The sequence below is a fragment of the Misgurnus anguillicaudatus genome, chromosome 17 (genome assembly GCF_027580225.2).
Source record: "Misgurnus anguillicaudatus chromosome 17, ASM2758022v2, whole genome shotgun sequence".
NCBI lineage: Eukaryota > Metazoa > Chordata > Actinopteri > Cypriniformes > Cobitidae > Misgurnus > Misgurnus anguillicaudatus.
In genome coordinates this window covers 13,585,542-13,606,480 of record NC_073353.2, presented here as the reverse complement: position 1 = coordinate 13,606,480, position 20,939 = coordinate 13,585,542, and the positions used below count along the sequence as shown (strand labels likewise).

Below are 20,939 nucleotides of genomic sequence, written 5' to 3'. Positions count from 1 at the left end.
TGACAAAGGAAAAATATAAGAGCTGGAAAATACAGGACAGAGCAAAAGTTGTGTCTGATTGCGTTTTATGATGCCCAAATACAGAATGTCCTCCATACCTGCGGACAATAAAGCTAAACAAACAACCGAGCCGTGTTGTTTTTCTGCAGTGTGGGACGGTCCTGCAATGCTTGGGAAGAGAGCTCACTGTTTAGAGAAAGGGGGTGTGAGAAGGGGCACAGGGTCACACACGCATGAAAAGAAGGGGACACTTGTTCAGAGGAGAACGCTCCACAAGTTAAAAGATCAGGGAGCTCGGGCACGGAAACAATGCTAAGCCATTAGAAAGAACCCAGAGAAATACAATGCAATTACTGCCACTGCTCCTGGTAACCGTGCCTGGGTGGGAAGATGCTATTTCACAGTTGTAATGCTTTCTGTCGAGATTCACTGCACATGCACATTACACTTAGCATGCTCATTTGAAGCGGGAATTTACAATAAACAAATGCATGGACACACGCGCCATCGCTCGAAGTGAAATTCGACGAAAGTGTCTCGAAGTCTCTGTGGAGTTGAAATGGAGTAGAAATAATCTAAAAGCACTTGATTTGAACCGAAAGTGCTCTCATGCGCTCTGTGTCACGCTGAGTTGTTAAGCTGTACTTTAAAAAGCTCTCCTTCTTTTTTCTTTCTTGGGATTGGGCAAACAGTTTCTTGATTTTCATACAGAGGAGTTTTGATGGAAAAGAGAGGAAATGACAGTCAGTATGTATGTTGGGGGGATGGGATGGGCAATCTCTTCAATGCCATGATGAAAGCCCAAAAGAGGTGGCAAAGAAAAACCTCGGAATGTTCTGGGGTTGCCACGGTGATAGAGAAGGCCCACTCACAGCGTGGCTTTCAGAAGTTCGGAGGCTTTATCAGTGAGACACAGCGTTTGGCCTCAGGCCAGCACTCCAGGAGTACACAGGCAAACACACACAAACACACACACACGCTCTCCCTCACAAACTCAAAACGAAACACTTTGAACACAAAAATTCTCATCATTCACTTTAAATCAAAAGCGAGAAACTCCAGCAAGACCACATACTCATACACCCATAAGTATTACCTTGGTATTGTAAGATAATACCAAGTAAATATACTATGGTATTTACATAGTACTCAGCGATGGTTCCAAGATTGCCATGATTCTACAGTTGTACATTTGTTGCTGTAGCTTAAAGCGTGCTTTATAGTTCTGCGTCGATTGTACGACATAGCTTACGCAGAGACGCAAAGCCTAGGCAATAGCCTAAGGCGTAGCCTGACGTGCATCTCTCCCAAAAATTTTATACCGTGTCAAAGCTACGCGGACCACAAGCCCTGCGATTGGTCTGCTAGAACCTTTCCCGTCAGGTCAAAAAGATTTCCTTATATGGATTTTCACTTGGTGGGCCAAGTTGAGATGTGATATTTACTTTAAATTCCAACAATATTTGCTGTTTATTTACCTGCATCACTGCTGATCTTCTCAAATAAAATAAACAACATTCTTCTTCATTTGTGGGTTTACTGGACAAGTTGCTTCTTCTTCGGCTGTTGCTCTGCTATTGAGGGTTACACGCGTAGATACTGCCTACTAGTGGTCTGCATGTGTTATTGCACATCAACACGAACAATAGCGCAGAAGTATGAATGAAAACCGACGAGTAGCCTACTGCGTCGAGGTTATGGCGTAGTCTCTATGCAGAAGCATAACAAGCCCTTAACTGGTGAGTTCGATATTCAGGAAACACAAATATTGATCAAAATGTACACCTTGAATGCACTGTGAGTTGCTTTGGATAAATAAGCATTGTAGTTCCATGGTTCATTTTTCTTAGTGTACTCTATCTCTATAACTATAAAGCCCTCCTCTACAGCTGTTACAAAATGTAGTGAGCCTACGTAGGCATCATAGCACACTCATGCCATGAGGGCTGCTTCAAAAAGTAGACCGCATAAATGCTTTGCCTTATCATATATACTTTTTCTGGTCAAAATCTTATATCAATGAAACAGGACCATTTAGGGGTCAATTACACCAAGCACATTTTAAACGCCTGCAAAAATATTGCTAGGCAACCACCAAGGCAGCTGTCCTGTCAGTCAAATATTGAAGCGTGAGCGCTCTTGGGCTGTTAACTGTCATATTAGCAGAAACTTTAAAAAGTGGACGCTAACCTTGATCGAGGGTGTGCACAAACACGCAGTGACTGCAATCCAGTTGGTCTAAGCAACTGTAAACTTCTGTCACCAAAATGGAAGGCCCACCTCTCCACTCATTCGATTGGACAATGAAAAATCATGTATGACATAGGGCACTTTTCCGCTCAGAGCGCCCCTTCAAAAATGCGTGGGGCGGTAGGCGGCAAAAACGCAAGGCGTTTGGAGTGAATAAACAGTGCACATAACTCTCATTGCCTGCAACTGCCATAAATGCTCTTGGTGTGATCCCTTAAGGGGGTTGCACACCGGCCGCGCAGCCTAGCGTCGCGTCGAGTCGCGTCTAGGACAATTTGAAGGTATGGTAAACCGGAAGTGCACATAAAACAGCGCAAGCTTCGTCAGATAGCATCTACTTCAAAATGCAAAATATACGTTACCAGCCAATGTTAATCGTTAATGATTTGGGACAAATATGATGTTATTTAACTCTTTTGCCGCCAGCATTTTTTTAAAAAGTTGCCAGTCAGCGCCAGCGTTTTTCATGATTTTCACAAAAGTTTAATGCCTTCCAGAAAATTTTCTTCTTTAAATATGTAAACATACAATATACCAAATGAAAGAACAGACCCTCTGCTTTCAAACAAAAAGAAAAACGTTTCATCCTACCTTCAGTAGTTCTTTTGTAATCAGCTTTTGAACATGGGTAGGTTTCTGCAAAAACATCACATTTTGAGCAAAAAGCAGAGATAATTCCATTTTTGTGACGGACTTTTCATAGAGATCCCATTCAGAGCGATCTTTAAAACAGACACGGACATGCAGCCATAGGGCAATACTTCCGAGTTTAAAAAGTTGCAGAAGGGCGCCACCTGGTGGATAATAGCGGTATTGCGGAAATAATGAAATACTCGTCATTGGCAGGGAAGCGTTTTCTCTTGATTGATGAGATATCTCGTTTTGAACATGGATATCTCGTCAATGGCGGCAAAAGAGTTAATGTTAAACTATGTGAGTGGCACTCTGTGGTGCGGCAGGGATTTGAGCAACTTCCTGAGTCGTAGCTGGGCTGTGCGGATGGGCGCCACCTGTTGGCGCCGGTGTGCGTATACTCATAGAAAGCAATGTGTCGAGTTTTTTAGAACGGCGCGGCACTGCACGGCGCGGCACTGCACGGCGCGGCGCTGAGCTGCGCGTCCTGTGTGACCCCCTTTAGAGTTTAATTGAGAATGCCTTGACCCAATTTAGTTCCTAAAGTTAAAATCAGATGGCAAAGTAGGCAGGAGCACAACAAAAATAAAATAAAAAGGAAAAAATATATCTGCCGTGTTTAATTTTTCAGTATATGAACGAATAAACGTATAAGTATTTTTTCAGAAACATTAGCTGTTAGTTGAAGTTAGCTTCCTTCCTTGCCTTTTCATTGCTGAGATGATTTGTGTTTGTGTTGAGTTTCTTTAAATTGATATTCAGTCAATTTCTAGCCAAATTTAGGCATAGTTTGTGGGAGGTAACCCCCGATATTCAAAGATAAATGAAAACTGTTAGTGCACAGTTTACACTTCAACCCCACAATGTTTAAACCAAATCTGCACCCTTGCCTGTACCTCTAATGCCAATTCAACACCATCCAAATGTGTGGCAAATTCACTTCAAATTCAAAATGAAAATTCTATATAAAATATTACTAGTATTTTAAATTTTGCCTATTCCTGTGGTAAAAGCAATCCCAAATGCACAACCTGGGTCAGTTTGACTCCCCTTAAAGCATTTTAAGGTTAAAATACCGCCCCAGTGACAACTTTTTGTTTACACACATGTTGTTACATTGTACTTTCACACCTTTACTAGTTTTGTTACTACACTCTTGACCCTAACCCTAAACCCTGAACAACATGCATGTACACAATGTAGTAAATGTTTCTCTAATTCACCTTATATAAAGTGGGACCAATACTAAGGAAAAAGTAGAGGGATTTTAAGACAACAATGGTACGCTCTATGTGTTTGATGTTTATAAGAGTATCACATTGTAAGCTTAGCGACTATCAATGTGAAACAATTATAAATCGAGCCCCACATGGAGTGTTATTTAAGTCAACTGGTTCCATCTCAGTTGGGATGCTGCCTTAAAAGACAGCTGCCTATTTAGGCAGTGGACAGTAACCCAGCTCACTAAGTTTTGGAACAAAGCCTTTGTATTTTCATTTTAAACTGAGTGTTTTTATTGTATCTCACCACCGAATGTTTAAACACCAATCCATCATTATTGAGTCCATATGAGTGTTGAAATAACACAGAAATAACACAGTCAGCCTATCTGCTGTCCTTCTCTGTGCCAGTCGCTAAAAAGACTGAACGATAGAGACACAGAACTGTACAGGAGAGAGAGAGAGAGAGAGAGAGAGAGAAAGAACAGCAACATAGGTAAGGGCCATTGGATGCTGAGCGCAGTGATATGCGCTGACATGAATATATACTCGCATTCAGTTTCAATGGATTAAAGGACTAGGTCTCAAACAGCTTAAAAAGACACACATACACGCATAGCTGATTTATATTCATTGCCAGTCACAAACTCGCAGCAGGACATTGGCAGAGTGCCTTTGTGCAGCCTGCCATTACGGCTTGGCACCGTGCCAGTATCTACGGGGAGTCGGCGGGTCAGGACGACAGCGGTGGAGCAAGACCAACGAGGTCCCAGAAGAGTCGAGCTGCCCGGCCGAGTCCTCCTCCTCCTCTAGCATGAGATGACCGCTCTCTGGACTCATAGCTTCTCTATTCCCCCTGGAGGCCTGGATCTGCCAGTCCTCTCCACCCCAGAGCTGCCCTCCCTGTGCCAGCCTGGCTTTCCACAGTCCCTGGGTAACTCAGGCTACTTGGGCCAGCTGGCTGTTGAGTGTCACGGCGAGGGGTTTTTACTGGTAATTTCTGTGAAACACACACACACAGGACGAGCTGTAAATACCCTCTGAAAACATTCACGCACAAAGGCGAGCTTTGTGTACTTAAGCTCGCTTGGACGTTCTCTGTTGCTTTTACTTATTTTCAGTTACTTAAGATAATTTGACTTGTGCAAATATTTTAATGTTTGCTCGCGAATATATATGCGTCGCGCATATACTAGAAAAGATTAACATTCCTACGTAGGATTTCTAGCGGGCGTCGTGTTGCCAGATATTCTGTGAGGTTGGCACTTCCTGTTCAGCGGCATCCAGTGGAACACAGCAGGGGATTACTGGAAAACACTTGGCAAACCGTAAATCTGTTTCAGCAAAAATGGTGTGGCGTGTGAAAGTGAGGCAGTGGTGATGTTTAGCACACCAGATGTCCTGCTTTCGAGAAGTTTTTTAAACTGTACATCGTTTCTGACCAAATGGCAAGTGGTTTGTGACAAATTTCAGTGGATTATTCTGGTTGTAAAAAATCTTGAACTGTGTGGTTTGGTGCTGCCTACATGGGTCTATCTATCTATCTATCTATCTATCTATCTATCTATCTATCTATCTATCATCTATCTATCTATCTATCTATCTATCTATCTATCTATCTATCTATCTATCTATCAAAAATGAATTTGCCATTAAGAGTAGTGGCAACTAGGTGTATGTGAAGCTGTTTCTGTTTTTTATTTTAAGTATTATTCATGAATAAATCCATCCTAAACTCTTGACAACATTTTACTAAAATGAATAATCCGGAGGCTTCAGCTTTAGAACATCAACTTGAGGAAATTTAGTGTTAAAACAGTAAGAATCATCAGCCAGTGGACTACAAGGACCATCTGCTGATACTCCAAAAAACACTTTTAAATTGTCTGGAACCACAGCATCTGTTATCACCAGCAGAAAAAAAATCTTATTGAAATAAATGTTTCTGTCTTTTCAATTATGTTGAACCAATATCCAAATATCCATGTGAATCAACTAGTAATCTTAAAAGTTTACATGCCATTATTTATGAATTTAGAACACAACTAGCTAAAAATCAAAAATAGTATTTTTATATGTAATCCAAAATGTGACACCATGACAGTCTCTTGAATATCCATGTGTGAAAGATAGCAGGTCATAATCAAATGTACATGGGGTGACAATGCATTCTGTGATTTGTAAATTGGAAGAGATTATGTGAGTGTATGAGGCCAATGTATCTCAACACTGATTTCATCAATCTCTGAACAAAGATTTAGATTTTTGATAGTGTTATACAAAAGCTCTAATATTTTACAGTAAAGAAAGTTCAAGTGTCAGTACACATTCAGGTTAATGATGTTTTCTGATCTATTCATCTATTCTGAGCTGTTATTGGCCTTTTCTTCATGATATAGTAAAATGTTAAACACAGAATTTTAGTTTTTTTTATGTGATAAATTTTTTGTTGTTTTTAGGATTTGATGTTTATATATCTATCTATTTATTGTTTATTCCTGTCATTTATGCAAATGTTGATATATACTGTCTGTTCAGACATCAAATTTTGTTGCATGTTATACATGCAATGACAATAAAGACGTTCGTTCGTTCGTTCGTTCGTTCGTTCATTCATTTTTTCATTCATTCATTCATTCATTCATTCATTCATTCATTCATTCATTCATTAATCAAATGATATGTTGGCACACTTATATTTTTTATATTTTTCTGTTTTGTTTAATTCATATTTTCTAAACATTTGATACAACTTCACATCATTAGATTTTCACAGACTGTTCTCACGGAAAATCTGGTTATAGTCATGAACATTTTGATTCATTTATTTGTCCATGGCACGAAATTCAGCTTTTTTGCTTGCCTTGAACACGAATGTCTTTTTCGTGTCACTGGCACACAATTTCTATAAATAGTTTTTCGTGTCCATGGCACGACTTCCTTTTTTGTTTCATTTGTGTGTTGTTTTTTCCTTGTTTTTTCCTATTTTCTTACCAGTGTCACTTGGGGTTGGGGTTAGAATCACTTTCTGCTACATTTTTAGACATCCTAACCCAAACACCAACTCTAACCCCAACTCCAGGCTAAAATAGTTGTAAAAGCAGAAAAAAACATGTAAAAACCAATATATAAAAGTACATCCTAACCCAAACCTCAACTCTAACCCCAACTCTAACCCCAACTCTAACCCCAACTCCAGGCGAGAATAGTTTTAAAAGCGGAAGAGAAACATGTAGAAACCAATACATAAAAGTACATCCTAACCCCAAATCTAACCTCAACCCCAAACGACAATGATTTAAAAATAGAGGGAAATGAGAAAAGAATACATAAAATGACACGACAAAGGAAGTCATGCCACGGACACGAAAACACTATTTTTAGAAATTTTGTGACGCGAAAAAGACATTCGTGTTAAATGTACAAAAGTTGTCATTTGGGGCATTTTCAAAAAGTACACTATTGTACTTTTTTGAGAGTGTATGTATAGCAGTGTTAATGTGTAATATGTGTATGTGTGTGAAGCTATGTTTGAGAAGTAACAACCTGTTGAGCACCACAGACTCTGGAAGCTCTTGTGAAAAGGAGATAAGGGCTGTGAAGAAAGACCAGGACAGTAAGCGGAGTGGAACAGAAGTCTGTCAGAAAAAAAACTTTCGAACATTAACTATGTTTTTTTGCAATAGACCCTTTATCAGTTAGCAGATGGTTTTGGGTGCAGTTTAGGTGGAGGTAGAAAGAACGCTAGCACTCTAATTTTTGCTAGTTTGTTTGGTAACACTTTACAATAAGGTTACATTTGTTAACATAAGTAAATGCACTTAACTAAATAAAGTTTTTAATTTATTAATCTTTGTTAATGCCAATACAGTTATTCATGGCAGTTCATGGTGTTGTTAACAGATACAACTTTTGATTAAACAAACGGTGCTATATAGCACCAAAAGTGGTTCTTTGCTCCTAATCATAGAAGAACCATTTTAGTGCCATATAGCACCGGTGAAGCACCAGTGTAGCACCCGTGTAGAAACATATAGTGCTATGTAGAACCATATGTGGTGCTATATGGCCCCTATATGGTTCTACACAGGTGCTTTACAGGTGCATATGACACTAAAAATGGTTCTTCTATGATTATAAGCAAAGAACCACTTTTGGTGCTATATAGCACCGTTAGTTTTTAGAGTGTAGTAAATGCTGAAAATAACACAAACTAAGATTAATAAAGCTGTAAAAATATTGTTCATTGTTAGTTCTTGTTATCTAATCAATTTTTTATGTTAACAAATACAACCTTAATGTTAATTGTTACATTTTAAAACGATAATCGACAAAATAGCAATAGCAAGTGAATGCTGTAAAAAAGTTACCTTTAATGGACGGAACCAGATTGGCCGACCTGTACAAGCTCACGATTGAGAATATGACAGGACTACCTCCAGTAAAGTGCCCTGACATCTACACCTTTCTCTGGTGTATCTCAGAAGTAATCATGCAACAACGTACGATTATTATAAAAAACAATAACGAAACCCTACCCCTATTAGCATTGCTGGAGGTTATCACAGCCTATACAATATTATTTTCATGCAACAGTTCAAAAATGTGTAAATCAGTAAGTATAAACCAAGGAGTGTCCGCTGTGGAAATCAATAACTTTTTCGTAGTATAGTTTCAATGGTTACTGGGCCAGAGTGATACAAAACAGAATGCGTCTCAGTGCCACATCAACACTCTTGGAATGCCTGTTGACCAATCAGATTTAAAGTCAGAAGTGTACAAAGTTCAAAGGTACAGTACCAGTTAAATGTTTAGACACACCACTCATTCTTTCTTATGCTTTTTTCACCTGTTATAGTAATAATAAAAATATCAAAACTGGTATCTACCACAACAAATACGGTAAACAAGCATATACTGTACATAAATTTTAATCAAACGTTTATTTGTTGAAGCCATTATGCGTAAAGTTTTTTAAAAGGATTTTAAGATCATGTGAAACATGCATTTATACAATAAACCATACCAACGCAATCTCATGGCAATTCATTCGCATTTTACTAGGTGGCTGAGTCGTATGAATTCGTACAACCAAATTCATATATTTCTGTACGATTTCCTTTACCCCTGTGACGTTATAGCGACAGAGTTATAATTATTTGTTTCATTTTTTTCTAATAATCGCATGTTTTTGTACAGTTAATTTCGTACACAACTCAACCTACTAAGTTTTGGCTTGTGATAAGTTGACATAAAAATATATGTTGATTTGACATAAATGCTTAATATTGTTTACAATGTATACCAAAACTGTAACTAACTCAACAACCATACAGATGTCGACTAAATTAAAAATACATATTTTTATGTTTTTTTTTTGTTTTTTTGGCCAGGCTTTTGGCATGTGTTAGTGTACTTTTATTGATAGTGTTAAGCTTGTTTGAATATGCCCATTGTGTCCCTCATGTCGATCAGGTTGACGGATCTTCATACAGGATGCATTACATATTTCTGTGATCTGCTCTTATGAATGAAAGCATCATTATCCTCTTCTTTAGTCTCTCATGTGTGTTTAACAGATGCTTTATCCAGCGATTTACAGTACAGTACATTTAACATATACATTTTAAATACGTATGGCTTGCATGGATCAGTAAAGCTACAGGGGCACTGTTCTGAATGTCCCAATGTTTTGATCACAAAAGCAGTGTCCTGGCATATTAAAGTTTGGATGCTGTGCACATGAATTCACATACAGCAGGAGGATTTTGAGTATTCAGGAGTTTATCAGGAGTTAATGGACTATGGGAAATAAAACAGTACAGTACATTTCAGAGAATGCTAAACTGCAAAACAGTGAATCGGTTTGAAGGAGTCTTTAATGCACATTAATCACACAGGCATTGGCAAACTCAGATATTACATGTATATAATTAATTATGATAACTCTTTCTGTATTGTGGAAGCTTTAACGGGTTTGGTTTTTGAACCCACACAAATAAACACCCACCTTGCATTAAAAAACACATAAATAAATAAATAAATTCAGAACACAGTATATAATTTATCTATTTCTTTATTATTTAACAATAAATGTTGTTCATTGTTATGGAAATGAAGTAATATCACTTCTGTCTGTTTATATTATAACACATCAGATAATTCTGTAAGAGCGAATATAAAATTACGAACCACTTTACTATGTAAAATACAGATATGTGTAGATATGTGTAAAATATCTGTAGTTTAGAACAAAAGGAGACGTATTCCTCTTTTTCTTTTCTTTTTTTTGTGTGTGTCTGTGTGTGTCTCTGCGTTAGAGAGAGTGAAGATGAGAATCATCATCTGGCTTTGACTGGCATAATTGGCTCTTTTCTTCCCCGCCACTACTTAGCGCTGATAGCCCAATTTAGCCGCCACATGCTAAAGACACTTTCAGAGTGTAATCAGAATTAAAGAGAATGGGTTTTACTCACTTTAAAGGCCCTTTGAGTCGTACACTGTGGGCTGAAACATTGATGGGTCCCTTTAGTTGTCAGAAGAGCCGGGGCCACATACAGTTAGCAGGGCCTGATGGCGTTAACGCGGCTATATGGGGTAACATAGGAAGATACTCTACACCCTGGCCACTTTGAGAATGACCCTGTCACAGTAGAGATGCCAATGTAATACCACTGCTCTTCGTAATAACGCAAAGGTTTTTTTTTGTAAATTGTTCTAAAGAAACCATCAAAAGACTATTTAAGACCACACAGAGATAGAGAAGATATCTGTGGTTAGGTGACAAAGGGATTGCGCCTCATCTACAGACGTGCATGCTGATGCATTTTTCCCATTACGCATGATGGCTTGTGACTACGGTGGAAATGGACAGTAGCTTTGAGATTATCTCTCATTTCCTTCGGTCTGTCTGCCTCTGTTCTTTCGTGCTTCTTTTATTCTCTCTTTCTTTCTTAAATGTATGGTGGTTAGAGTTCTCTCGCTGCAGGCGATTTCTTTTGGTAAGCTGAGTAAAATGCAAATGTAGCACATGGGAAAGAAAGACAATTCTGTGATTTCTGCTCCAGCTGGTATGAGCTTTACCCACAGAACAGCTTGAGCATAGCTGAATCGCACCTTTGCTTTAGGGCCCTTCAGAAGCGCTGCAGGACTGTTTTTATACAGAAATTATTAAGATCTTTCAATGAGTCGACTAAATGTTTTTGTGGGTTTACAACTGTGCACAGTACGATATGATATGGTAAACATATTAATAGTCTATTCAAAAGAACAGTGCCATTGCTTCCTGTACAGTTATACATGTACATGGCTAAAGGTAGAGAGAGAGCGAGAGAGAGAGAGAGAGAGAGAGAGAGAGCAGCACAAGAAAAGATAACCCCAACCACCCTGCCCTTATAAAGGACCGTTCAATGAAAGAAGGCCTTGTGTGTCTTGTCTTTATCAGCTGTACTTGCTTTTACCTGCAGGGGGAAAAGAGATTTGAATTAAAGTCACTTGCAGAGGAAAGAACAGCACTTTTACAACTTTTCTCTGATTGAATAGGTTGAGTTCTGTATAGCTAGAAATGGAAATTCACAAAATTGCTGTAATGATACATAATTAACACTTATTAGATGGAAAAGCAACTGTATACGCTATGTCATGACAATTCGTATGTATTTCACTAGGTGGCTAATTCGTATTTGTCCGACGACCACATTTTTGTACAATTTGCCTTGACCCCTGTGACATTGGGGTTAGGGATTGGGGTTTCGGTATTGTTTTTCATGATAATCGAAAGTTTTTGCATGCTTAACTTCATACAAATAAGCCAACTCGGAAAATGTTTGCGAATTCTTGTGAGATCAGGGTGGTATACCTCGACCAAATTTAAGCACCAAATTCACACCAGTCTTGAAAACTACAAAAAGACTGATTGATGCGTTCTGCACATGAAAGAAATACTGTACAAGAAATGTTTTAAGTCATGAGGTTGTTTATGGCGCTATACCAGCCGATGCCCTGTCTAGCTATAGGAAGCCTATTTAAAGCAGCTTATTTAGTGAATGTCAATAGGTGTAAATATTTCTCATGTTTTCTCTTACAAGAAATCACTCAAAAATATGTATGGAAAATAACAGCCAGGCTGCTGAGTTAGGCCTCTGTGTGATTCAATTTCACTAGGATTTACTGTGATCCATGTGTGAATTCTCTTGGGAAATATGTGCTTTGATTAATGTAATACAGGGACGGGGAAATACGTGTGTGTCTCTTTTGCGCTCTCTCTCTCTCTCTCTCTCTCTGTGCGCGTGCGCGCGTGCGTGCGTGCGTGCGTGCGTGTGTGTGTGTGTGTGTGTGTGTGTGTGTGTACACTGGGGAGTGTCTGAGAATGCTGTAAGCAAAAGAATCATTTGGAGGAAATTTTGACGTACACAGCCTGTATTCATGCATTTTATTTGGACCTTCAGAACATGCTTGATGAGCTTGTTATTAGAATATGTAGATAGTTTTTAATTTATAAATTATCTTGATCAGTTATGACAATGGAACAACTTGCAGCAGCTATGTAGTCCATATAGCTTGCAGTATAACTTTAAACTTGAAGATACATTATTTTTGCTTTTATGGTTTACACCTTACAACTAATTACATGTAATGGGATTGACTACGCTAGATTCAACAATGTATCTTTTTTAATATTTCAGAATGAAAATGCTGAAAAAGCAACAGCAGACTTAGTGCACTATAGTGCTCTCTTTCATCGTTTGTATCCATAACAGTTTATTAAGTCTTCTGTGGGCGCAAAGACATTTGTAGCAGCTATCTGAAAATGTAATTTTATTACTTTTTATGCAAATCTGTTACACCACGTGGTTTAACCCAAGTGAGTCTTTTATTAACAAGCGTCAATTAGTGCGCCAAATGTACAGAGGCGTAAAGTAGCTTAATTTATACATGACACACCGAGCCATTGTTAGACATCACTTCGTCAGACAATGATTGATGGATCATCTAGATACCCGTGACAGACGACTAAACTATACATTATCCGGTACATACCTATTTTAAATTAATTCTTATAATGCTTGTTATTGCAAATATCTTAATAGCTCACGCATTCATTGCTTTTTATGAATCAATTTAAGTTTTAGGTCCTTACTAAAATTGATTTAAGGGACAAATACATTTCCACAGAATGAATAAAGATCACAACCATTAAGTTAGTCCACTTCATTAATTCTAAAATAACTTCACAGCTTTTTAAATCAAAGTTCGACTGCGCTGGGCTAAAGGTCTCCATTCAGTAGGCTATCTATAGTGTATTTTTATTTTCTTTTTTTTAATTGCTGCAAAAGTCACAACAAAAACTTTAAACTACTAATTCGACATCTTTGGAACATAAAAAAATGCCTCATGAATCCATGATATAAATTGGTATAAGTCTCTCCATTGTCAAAAGAATCTTAATGAAAATGTAAAAGAGTTTATGTAACCACTGCCATATATTGCCTCTCATTTCTTTTTTCATCTTGCCGTCACGATTGTCCCTCCATTGTCATATTTTTATGAATAGTGTGAAATTAAAAACCTAGAGTATAGACTATCACCGCCTTTTCAAGGCCCTCAATGAAGAACAAGCTTTGAAATCTGAAATGTGCTCGGAAGAATGCCTGTGCCTGTTACACATATTGGATCGTAGTGCAAAACAACACGGCCTTTAAATTCAAACAGTTTAACACGATTAAAACAAAACCTCCATGTAGTGTAAAAAAGAGAGAGAGAGAGAGGAAGACCTCTTACCGCAAGACTGAAATCCAGCGCAGCTCCCTCTCTCTCTCTCTTCCGCCGTCTCGAGTGAATCCGGCTCTTCTCTGCTCCGCTATTATTTTCACTTAAACATATGAAAATGTATGCAAATGAAAATCAGCCCTAACTGTTCATCGCTCGCACTGCAGGAGTGTCCCTGTCCTCCACACTATACTGTATAATAGGTTATATGTTGCAAGGGGTGGATGAAGCCACTTTATACAAACAAACAAAGAAATAATAATAAATCAATAAACCAACTATGGAATAATACTGGGTTCGTTTAATCGTGTGGTGACTTTTAATTGTTTGAAAAAAATTATGTATTTTTACCTTTGTACTCTGTTGCTGTGAAATATGTCAAATAATTGCGCACGTTAAAAGTTTGAATTAGATGAGAATTAAATAAATTTAAATAACACAAACGCTAAATGGATTTTTTTTATTATTTTTAAAATAGTAATTTTCAAGTTTAAAAACTTTCTTTAAAAAAGAGTTCATTTTAAAAAAGAATTACACAAATGTAAATAATCTATGAAACTTTTCGTGAAGTTGTGCACACATGTTAACATTGTGAAATAGCCTATTAAAATAATAATAATAATAATAATAATAATAATAGGCTACTACTCATAATAATAAATCTAATCCATCTTTACCTTATTTGTACTTTCTACGCCAATAATTAAATTGTTATGAAAGTGTTTATTATTAATGCTTTTATATTTTATCTGTAACTTTTTGTTTATAACCGCAGCATCACTGCTTTTGCCTTTCATTTGGCGTTCTGAATTTCCTGTTTGTTTGTTATACCCCCATATAAAATATTAAACAAGATTATAATCTAAAACATAATACATTTATTTTGGCTTTTAAATCCATGTTGCAGACAATACATCTTCAGATTAAGAAGGTATTTAACAAGAGGGTAGGCGAACAAAGGGCAAAAATGTTCCTTGTAACAAAAACAAAGCATCCACAAACGTCACTGTATGCAACGAATACGGCAGACAAGCAACGAATAACGCAGTGCAATATAAATGCGCGGTTCCCTAATTGTATTAACTAAATCTTTCTGATCAGATAGAAAGTCTATGTTGACACGTCCAAATTAGACATAGCAAATTGCAACGCCTCGATGTGATTCCTTGGCTTGGACTCTCTAAGCTGAGCTGGGAGATCTGTCACTCTCCCGCAGGATATCCAATGAGCATCAATCTCGCAGAGACTTCCTCGTTGTAATTGGGTGAAGGATGTGGATAGTGTGCGCACGCGGGGCCGAACGTAAACATTCGCGTGCTCTCATGCTCACAGAGAGGAACTAGGAGCGCGAGTACGGTGAACGTTGCTCATTGCGCGCGCAATAATAGAGTTGTGTGCAGCTGAATGCATCGAAGATTAACGTGGGTAACTTGAAGAAATATGAGCACCGGGACTCTGTAAGACAATGTTTTGGAGCTGCTTTGGACCAGTAAGAAGTTTACATAGGAACATTTGCTAACTTTCCACAGGAAGATAAAGTTCTGGGGATATCGTCACATGCCGTTTGTTTTTTAGAATCAACTTTTTTTTATTCATGTGGAATGACCATTTTTGATATCCTAATTGGTGTTTAAGAAAAAATACATCAGGAATGGTATGCTGAGGAACATTGTGAAACCAACTTCCATGCATAATGTGGAATTCTACGCTGAAGGTATTTTCTTTCTCCTATAATAAAAGGAGTTTTTGAAGGATATATTTTACCGTCTTTTGTGTCGCGTTGACTGTGCAGGACCAAATCAAAATACCAGGCATACTTTTCCAGCTTGAATAATTCATAAAGCGTGCCTTCGAGGGTTGGATAAAAGTTACGACAATACGGGGAGGGGGAATAATAATAAGCAGAATTGTTCAAAGTGGTGAAGGGGGATGGCCACGGCCGCTTCAAATCCTTACCTGGCCAGCAATAGTATCCTCTCATCAGCCTCGATCGTTCATTCGGAGTCCGGAGGTGGTGGCATGCAGCCGGGAAGTGCTGCCATAACCTCGGTGTCGGGCGGCTACAGAGGAGACCCCGCGATCAAGATGGTGCAGAGCGACTTCATGCAGGGAGCTATGACGGTCAGTAACGGGGGACACATGCTAAGCCATGCGCATCAGTGGGTTACTTCACTGCCGCACGCTGCTGCAGCAGCCGCCGCCGCCGCAGCTGCCGCAGCTGCTGAAGCGGGCTCCCCTTGGTCCTCCAGCCCCGTTGGAATGGCGGGTAGTCCACAACAACAAGATGTCAAGAATAATTCAAACAGGGAAGATCTGCACTCGGGTACAGCGCTGCACCACAGACCCTCGCACCTAGGTGCTCACCAGTCCCATCAAAGCGCGTGGGGTGGCACCACAGCCTCGCACATCTCCACCATCACCGGAGGGCAGCAGCAGTCCCAGCAGTCCCTCATTTATTCCCAGCCGGGTGGCTTCACGGTAAACGGGATGCTGAACCCTCCAGGGAGTTTAGTCCACCCGGGGCTGATGCGAGGAGATTCTCCCGATATGGAGCACCATCATCACCACCATCATCATCCGCAGCACCCTCACCACCATCACCACCAGCACCACGCGGGAGTGAACAGCCACGACTCGCACTCCGACGAGGACACGCCGACCTCCGACGACCTGGAACAGTTTGCCAAACAGTTCAAGCAACGCCGAATCAAACTGGGCTTCACCCAAGCTGATGTCGGTTTAGCACTAGGAACTCTTTACGGAAATGTTTTCTCCCAAACTACCATTTGCAGGTTCGAGGCTCTGCAGCTGAGCTTTAAAAACATGTGCAAACTCAAGCCACTGTTAAACAAGTGGCTGGAGGAGGCCGACTCCACCACGGGCAGTCCTACCAGCATTGACAAAATAGCAGCCCAGGGTAGAAAACGAAAGAAGCGCACCTCCATAGAAGTAAGCGTAAAGGGGGCATTGGAGAGCCATTTTTTGAAATGTCCTAAACCGTCAGCACAGGAGATCACCTCTCTGGCAGACAACCTACAGCTGGAAAAAGAGGTCGTTCGGGTCTGGTTCTGCAACCGAAGACAGAAGGAGAAGAGGATGACGCCGCCCGGAATCCCACAGACACCCGAGGACGTGTACACCCATGCAGGCAACGTGAGTGCAGACACACCGCCTCCGTCCATGGACTGCAAACGTATGTTTACTGAGACGTAGAACAAATTATTTTATGCACACTTCAAGTTATTGGACGCTTGTCACCAAGATAACAAATATTATTCTATGTAAAAACAGAGAAACGCAAACCACAAAGTCATCTTTAAAACTGTGCGTTTTATCCTCCAATGTCCCTAACGTTAAATGACTGTATTTGCTCTGTGTTTCAGGAGAGTTTTGTGATAGATTACTTAAAAGGTGCAAGTTTGAAAGATGAACCGGACAACAACCACAACGTGACAACTACGAGCACCTATGGCCAGGAGATTCTGGTGCACTGACAACGAAATCGTGACAAACCCAAAGCCAACAAAGACTTTATGGATCCCCTTTAAGGGAAATTATACAAGAACTCCCAAGGACATGGATCAATGCAAGCAAACATTAAATATTAAACAGTGGAAGAATTTACCCAGGACATGTATCAGTTTTACGCACAGGAATTATATTACTCATTTTAACAGAAAGGATTTGTCTTGTCTATACTCTTGGAGCATTATTATGTGCAACAGACTACACCTTTTGTATCTTATAGTATTTTTGTGAACCACACTTCTGTGAATAGCCTTTACACAGAGAAAACTCTTAAGAAAAAATAGGAAAAAGAAAAAAGATTGGTTACTCTCAAGCTGCACTTATTTTTCAATTTCAGCCTACCCCGTTAACACTTTTTTGTTGTTGTTGTTTGGCTGAATTATCGTGGATATTGCCCTCTCTTAACTGCTTTTTCTAGGCAGGCATTTTTGGTGGGTTTTGATAACACGTCTGTGTAAATTTGGCAATATAAATTCTCTGTGTTGATTTAAATGATTTGCTTTATATTTTTCACTAAGAAACAATCTCTCAGATATTTTCATGAGCAATGACAGATTTGTTGCGCGCTGTGATGACTTTCAACCTATAGTAGCATCTCTTGTAGGCCTTCCCCTCTGCCATTTTAAATATTGATTATATTTTATACTGTTAGTATCACACTTGTTATTATATACAGATATTGTACACAAACGCATTGACAAAGTTGAAGCAACCCGTTGTCAAACCGTTTCCCCCGTTGTTGTTATTTAAGTTCAGTACTGACTCAGCGAGAGGTGAATGAGAATAATAAATCTGATAGCTCTCGGATGCAACTGTGTAACTTTCTTTCTTTCTATTTTTCTTTCTTTTGCAATTTGAATTAAAAATTGATTTAAAACAAATTCTAAACAACAAAAAAAAACGAAAGTTCCTTTTATTTGCTCAGAAAATGTCTTGACAAATAATTCGACATTTGGCCTGCGTATTTAGATAAGTTTCTTTTACTTGCTCTTTTCACACATTTGGTCTATAGGCCTACATGGTTGTCATGTTACGTTTCATGTCATCAATATGTTAGTTGGCCTGCTTTTCTCTATGCTTTCGTTTAGATTTTTTTAGTGTTCATTCAGTAACTGTCAATATAGCCTGTAACACCTGCTATTCATAACGTTTTTCAAGTTAAGACAAGCTGCACGCAGCTGTTGCACAAATAGTGAAAATGCGGTGATAAATATATTTTGTACAGGTTTACTTCAAATAGTTTGCTACAAAATAGTTTGTAAGCTACAAATGCATTATTTCCAAATGACATGCATTATGTCAAGTTTATATTATTTTCCCTTAAGATAACACATCGAAAAATCCGAGGTCTTCTAAAAAGAAAGAAAAAAGAAATGATAATGTCATTCGATGTAACCTTTAGAAACTACTACTAAAGTAAGATCGATGTGTGCATTTTTATATATTTTGCTACATACAGATAAGCGCTTCAGTATAATAGCTATCTTCCTCATCAGTTCAGAGAAGTGTTTAATATATTTTAATCAAATACATTATATAGCCTATATATAATTTAATATAATATAATTATTGCCTTTTGGCTAACATTTATGTACTCCACGTGATTGTATTAAATGACTGGATGAACAAAATTAAATTACTGTGTTGCATTCTCCAACATCAGCATGAAATACAAACGTCAAAATAACAAAATTAATTACATTTAATTAGCGGGATTTCAGCAAACGCAACGTTTATTTCGTTATTGTTTGTTTATAAATTTGAATTTGAAAAAGCACAACCGTCCCGCACAGCGAGTGACGTAATTTGGAATCAATTCCGTGCACGCTCCAAAGCGGGAGTGAATTTGTATGCATGGAAATTCGTATGCCTGCCACGTAGCTCTCTGAGTGCAAAAGGGCCTAGATCCTTCCATCAGATTGCAATGTAAAAGCGTGCAAAAACGATTGTGTGACTGAATTGCTTTTTTCTCTGAACCGAACGTTTCTGACGGGCAATAGCACAACTATTAGCCCTTAATTTTCATCAAAACAAATTTCAATTTATCTTATTTGTATGCATTTCTGCTATGTTTAAAACAGCTGGCTTAGCACTCTTTCAGCAAAGCGCAACACTAACCTTCCAGCTGAACGACGCTTCTGTTGAGACTTGAGAGAGCAGCTGATCTTTTTCCCTGAAAAACTTTTGTGTGGCTAGTGACTATTCAGCCAAACACACGGCCCTTCTCTTGAAGATTTAAATTTCGCGGATGATTTACCGTACATCCGTTGCATGGCAACGAAATTCAACCTGTAGTTATCAGCAAGCGCCCCACCCTTCATGCAATGCTGACACTGTTAACAGCATCGAAATTATTAATCGGTATCTTTCAAAACATTTTTCTGTTTACACAAAGTTTCCCATCAGCGCCGTAAGGGACTGTTTTATAAATTACAACGAAAAAAACAAATACTAATAGTTTTGTTATTATTTTATGATACTTACATTTTGTGTTTTAAATCATCCAAGTAAAAACTATAAAAGTAAAATTATTGTAAACGTATATTTGTTATTTTTAAAAAGAAAAACAAACATGAACATGGAAATTAAAATATGTTCATCAACATTAAACAGAAGTAATTATATAATGAAAAGACGACTGTGCATCCTAAATAAAAAATATTAAACACAAATAAGGCAATTGCTGTGTATTAAAAAATATATCACAGAACAGTTTTTATTTTTCTGTTTTATTTAATAAAATTTTTTGGACGCAAAAAAGTTTGACACTGGAATACACAATGTCAAACTTTGATCAACTTTTGTCTGTAAAATTCATTCTACAAATTAATGTATTTATTCATGTAATTTATCGTCGTTAAAATGTTTAGTAACCATAAAAGATGCTAAAACTACAAAAAAGTAAATTAATGAAAAAGCATTAGTATATTTACGCTTTACGCTATTGTTGCCAGATATAAAGTAGGCTATTTTTTTCTTAATTGTTTTCTTTTTAGGTAGCCTATACATTGGTACTGTCTGTACATACTGTATAAAGGATATACTCCAAAATATCAAAATATAACAGACGCTGGCATTCAGTTCTTAACTTTTTAAACATTTTAAGTTTGGAGGACTAAAATTGTTACTATTTCAGTAGCTTAATTTAATTTAATTTAATTTGTCGTGTTTCTATGATTTAAATCATTTGTTAGGTTGTTTTAGATGATGTTTTACACAGATTAAATGCATGAACCAATGAAGATACCTTTTACCCTCTTATATTTCTTTAGCGCCATCTTTTGGAATTACCTCTCGCACTAATAGAGTATTAAACTCAGTATAAACTCAGCTGAGTATAAATCTTACACTATTTTTATCGAATAAAAAGAACTGCAATGTGTAAATTACATTATTTATAATTTAAACGCACTGAACGCTTCCATTTACATTTTTCATTAAGCTACATTCATGTTTTTGACGATTTTGATCTATTTGCAATTGAACACAAGAAAAATAAGATTTAAAAAGTATTGGTTTTATCCCCAACGTTAAACTAAA

General features: G+C 38.0%; 1 protein-coding gene and 2 long non-coding RNA genes across 4 annotated transcripts; 1 reads left to right on the top strand and 2 right to left on the bottom strand.

The window, feature by feature from the left end:
* Positions 1-4,713: 4,713 nt before the first annotated feature.
* Positions 4,714-20,106, bottom strand: LOC141350246 (uncharacterized). Its single transcript, XR_012358289.1, has 2 exons — positions 19,518-20,106; positions 4,714-5,103 (listed from the first exon to the last, which is right to left on the bottom strand). It is a non-coding gene; the product is annotated as an uncharacterized lncRNA (long non-coding RNA).
* Positions 10,164-15,963, bottom strand: LOC141350245 (uncharacterized). Its single transcript, XR_012358288.1, has 3 exons — positions 15,828-15,963; positions 13,884-13,974; positions 10,164-11,563 (listed from the first exon to the last, which is right to left on the bottom strand). It is a non-coding gene; the product is annotated as an uncharacterized lncRNA (long non-coding RNA).
* Positions 14,932-18,206, top strand: pou3f3a (POU class 3 homeobox 3a). Of its 2 annotated transcripts, none has more exons than XM_055216030.2 (2): positions 14,932-17,064; positions 17,255-18,206. In XM_055216030.2, the coding sequence occupies exons 1-2, from the start codon at positions 15,801-15,803 to the stop codon at positions 17,299-17,301; spliced, it is 1,311 nt and encodes a 436-aa protein (XP_055072005.1). In that variant the 5' UTR covers positions 14,932-15,800; the 3' UTR covers positions 17,302-18,206. The 2 variants fall into 2 exon arrangements, with proteins under 2 accessions (XP_055072005.1, XP_055072004.1); XM_055216029.2 differs by having other exon boundaries at positions 14,936-17,024.
* Positions 20,107-20,939: the final 833 nt, after the last annotated feature.

What these genes read in the sequence shown, in the direction of transcription:
- pou3f3a (XM_055216029.2), top strand. Translation starts at nt 15,801, where the DNA reads ATGGCCACGGCCGCTTCAAATCCTTACCTGGCCAGCAATAGTATCCTC. An exon ending in TGTACACCCATGCAGGCAAC is followed by an intron (nt 17,025 to 17,254) that starts GTGAGTGCAGAC and finishes TCTGTGTTTCAG; the next exon opens with GAGAGTTTTGTGATAGATTA.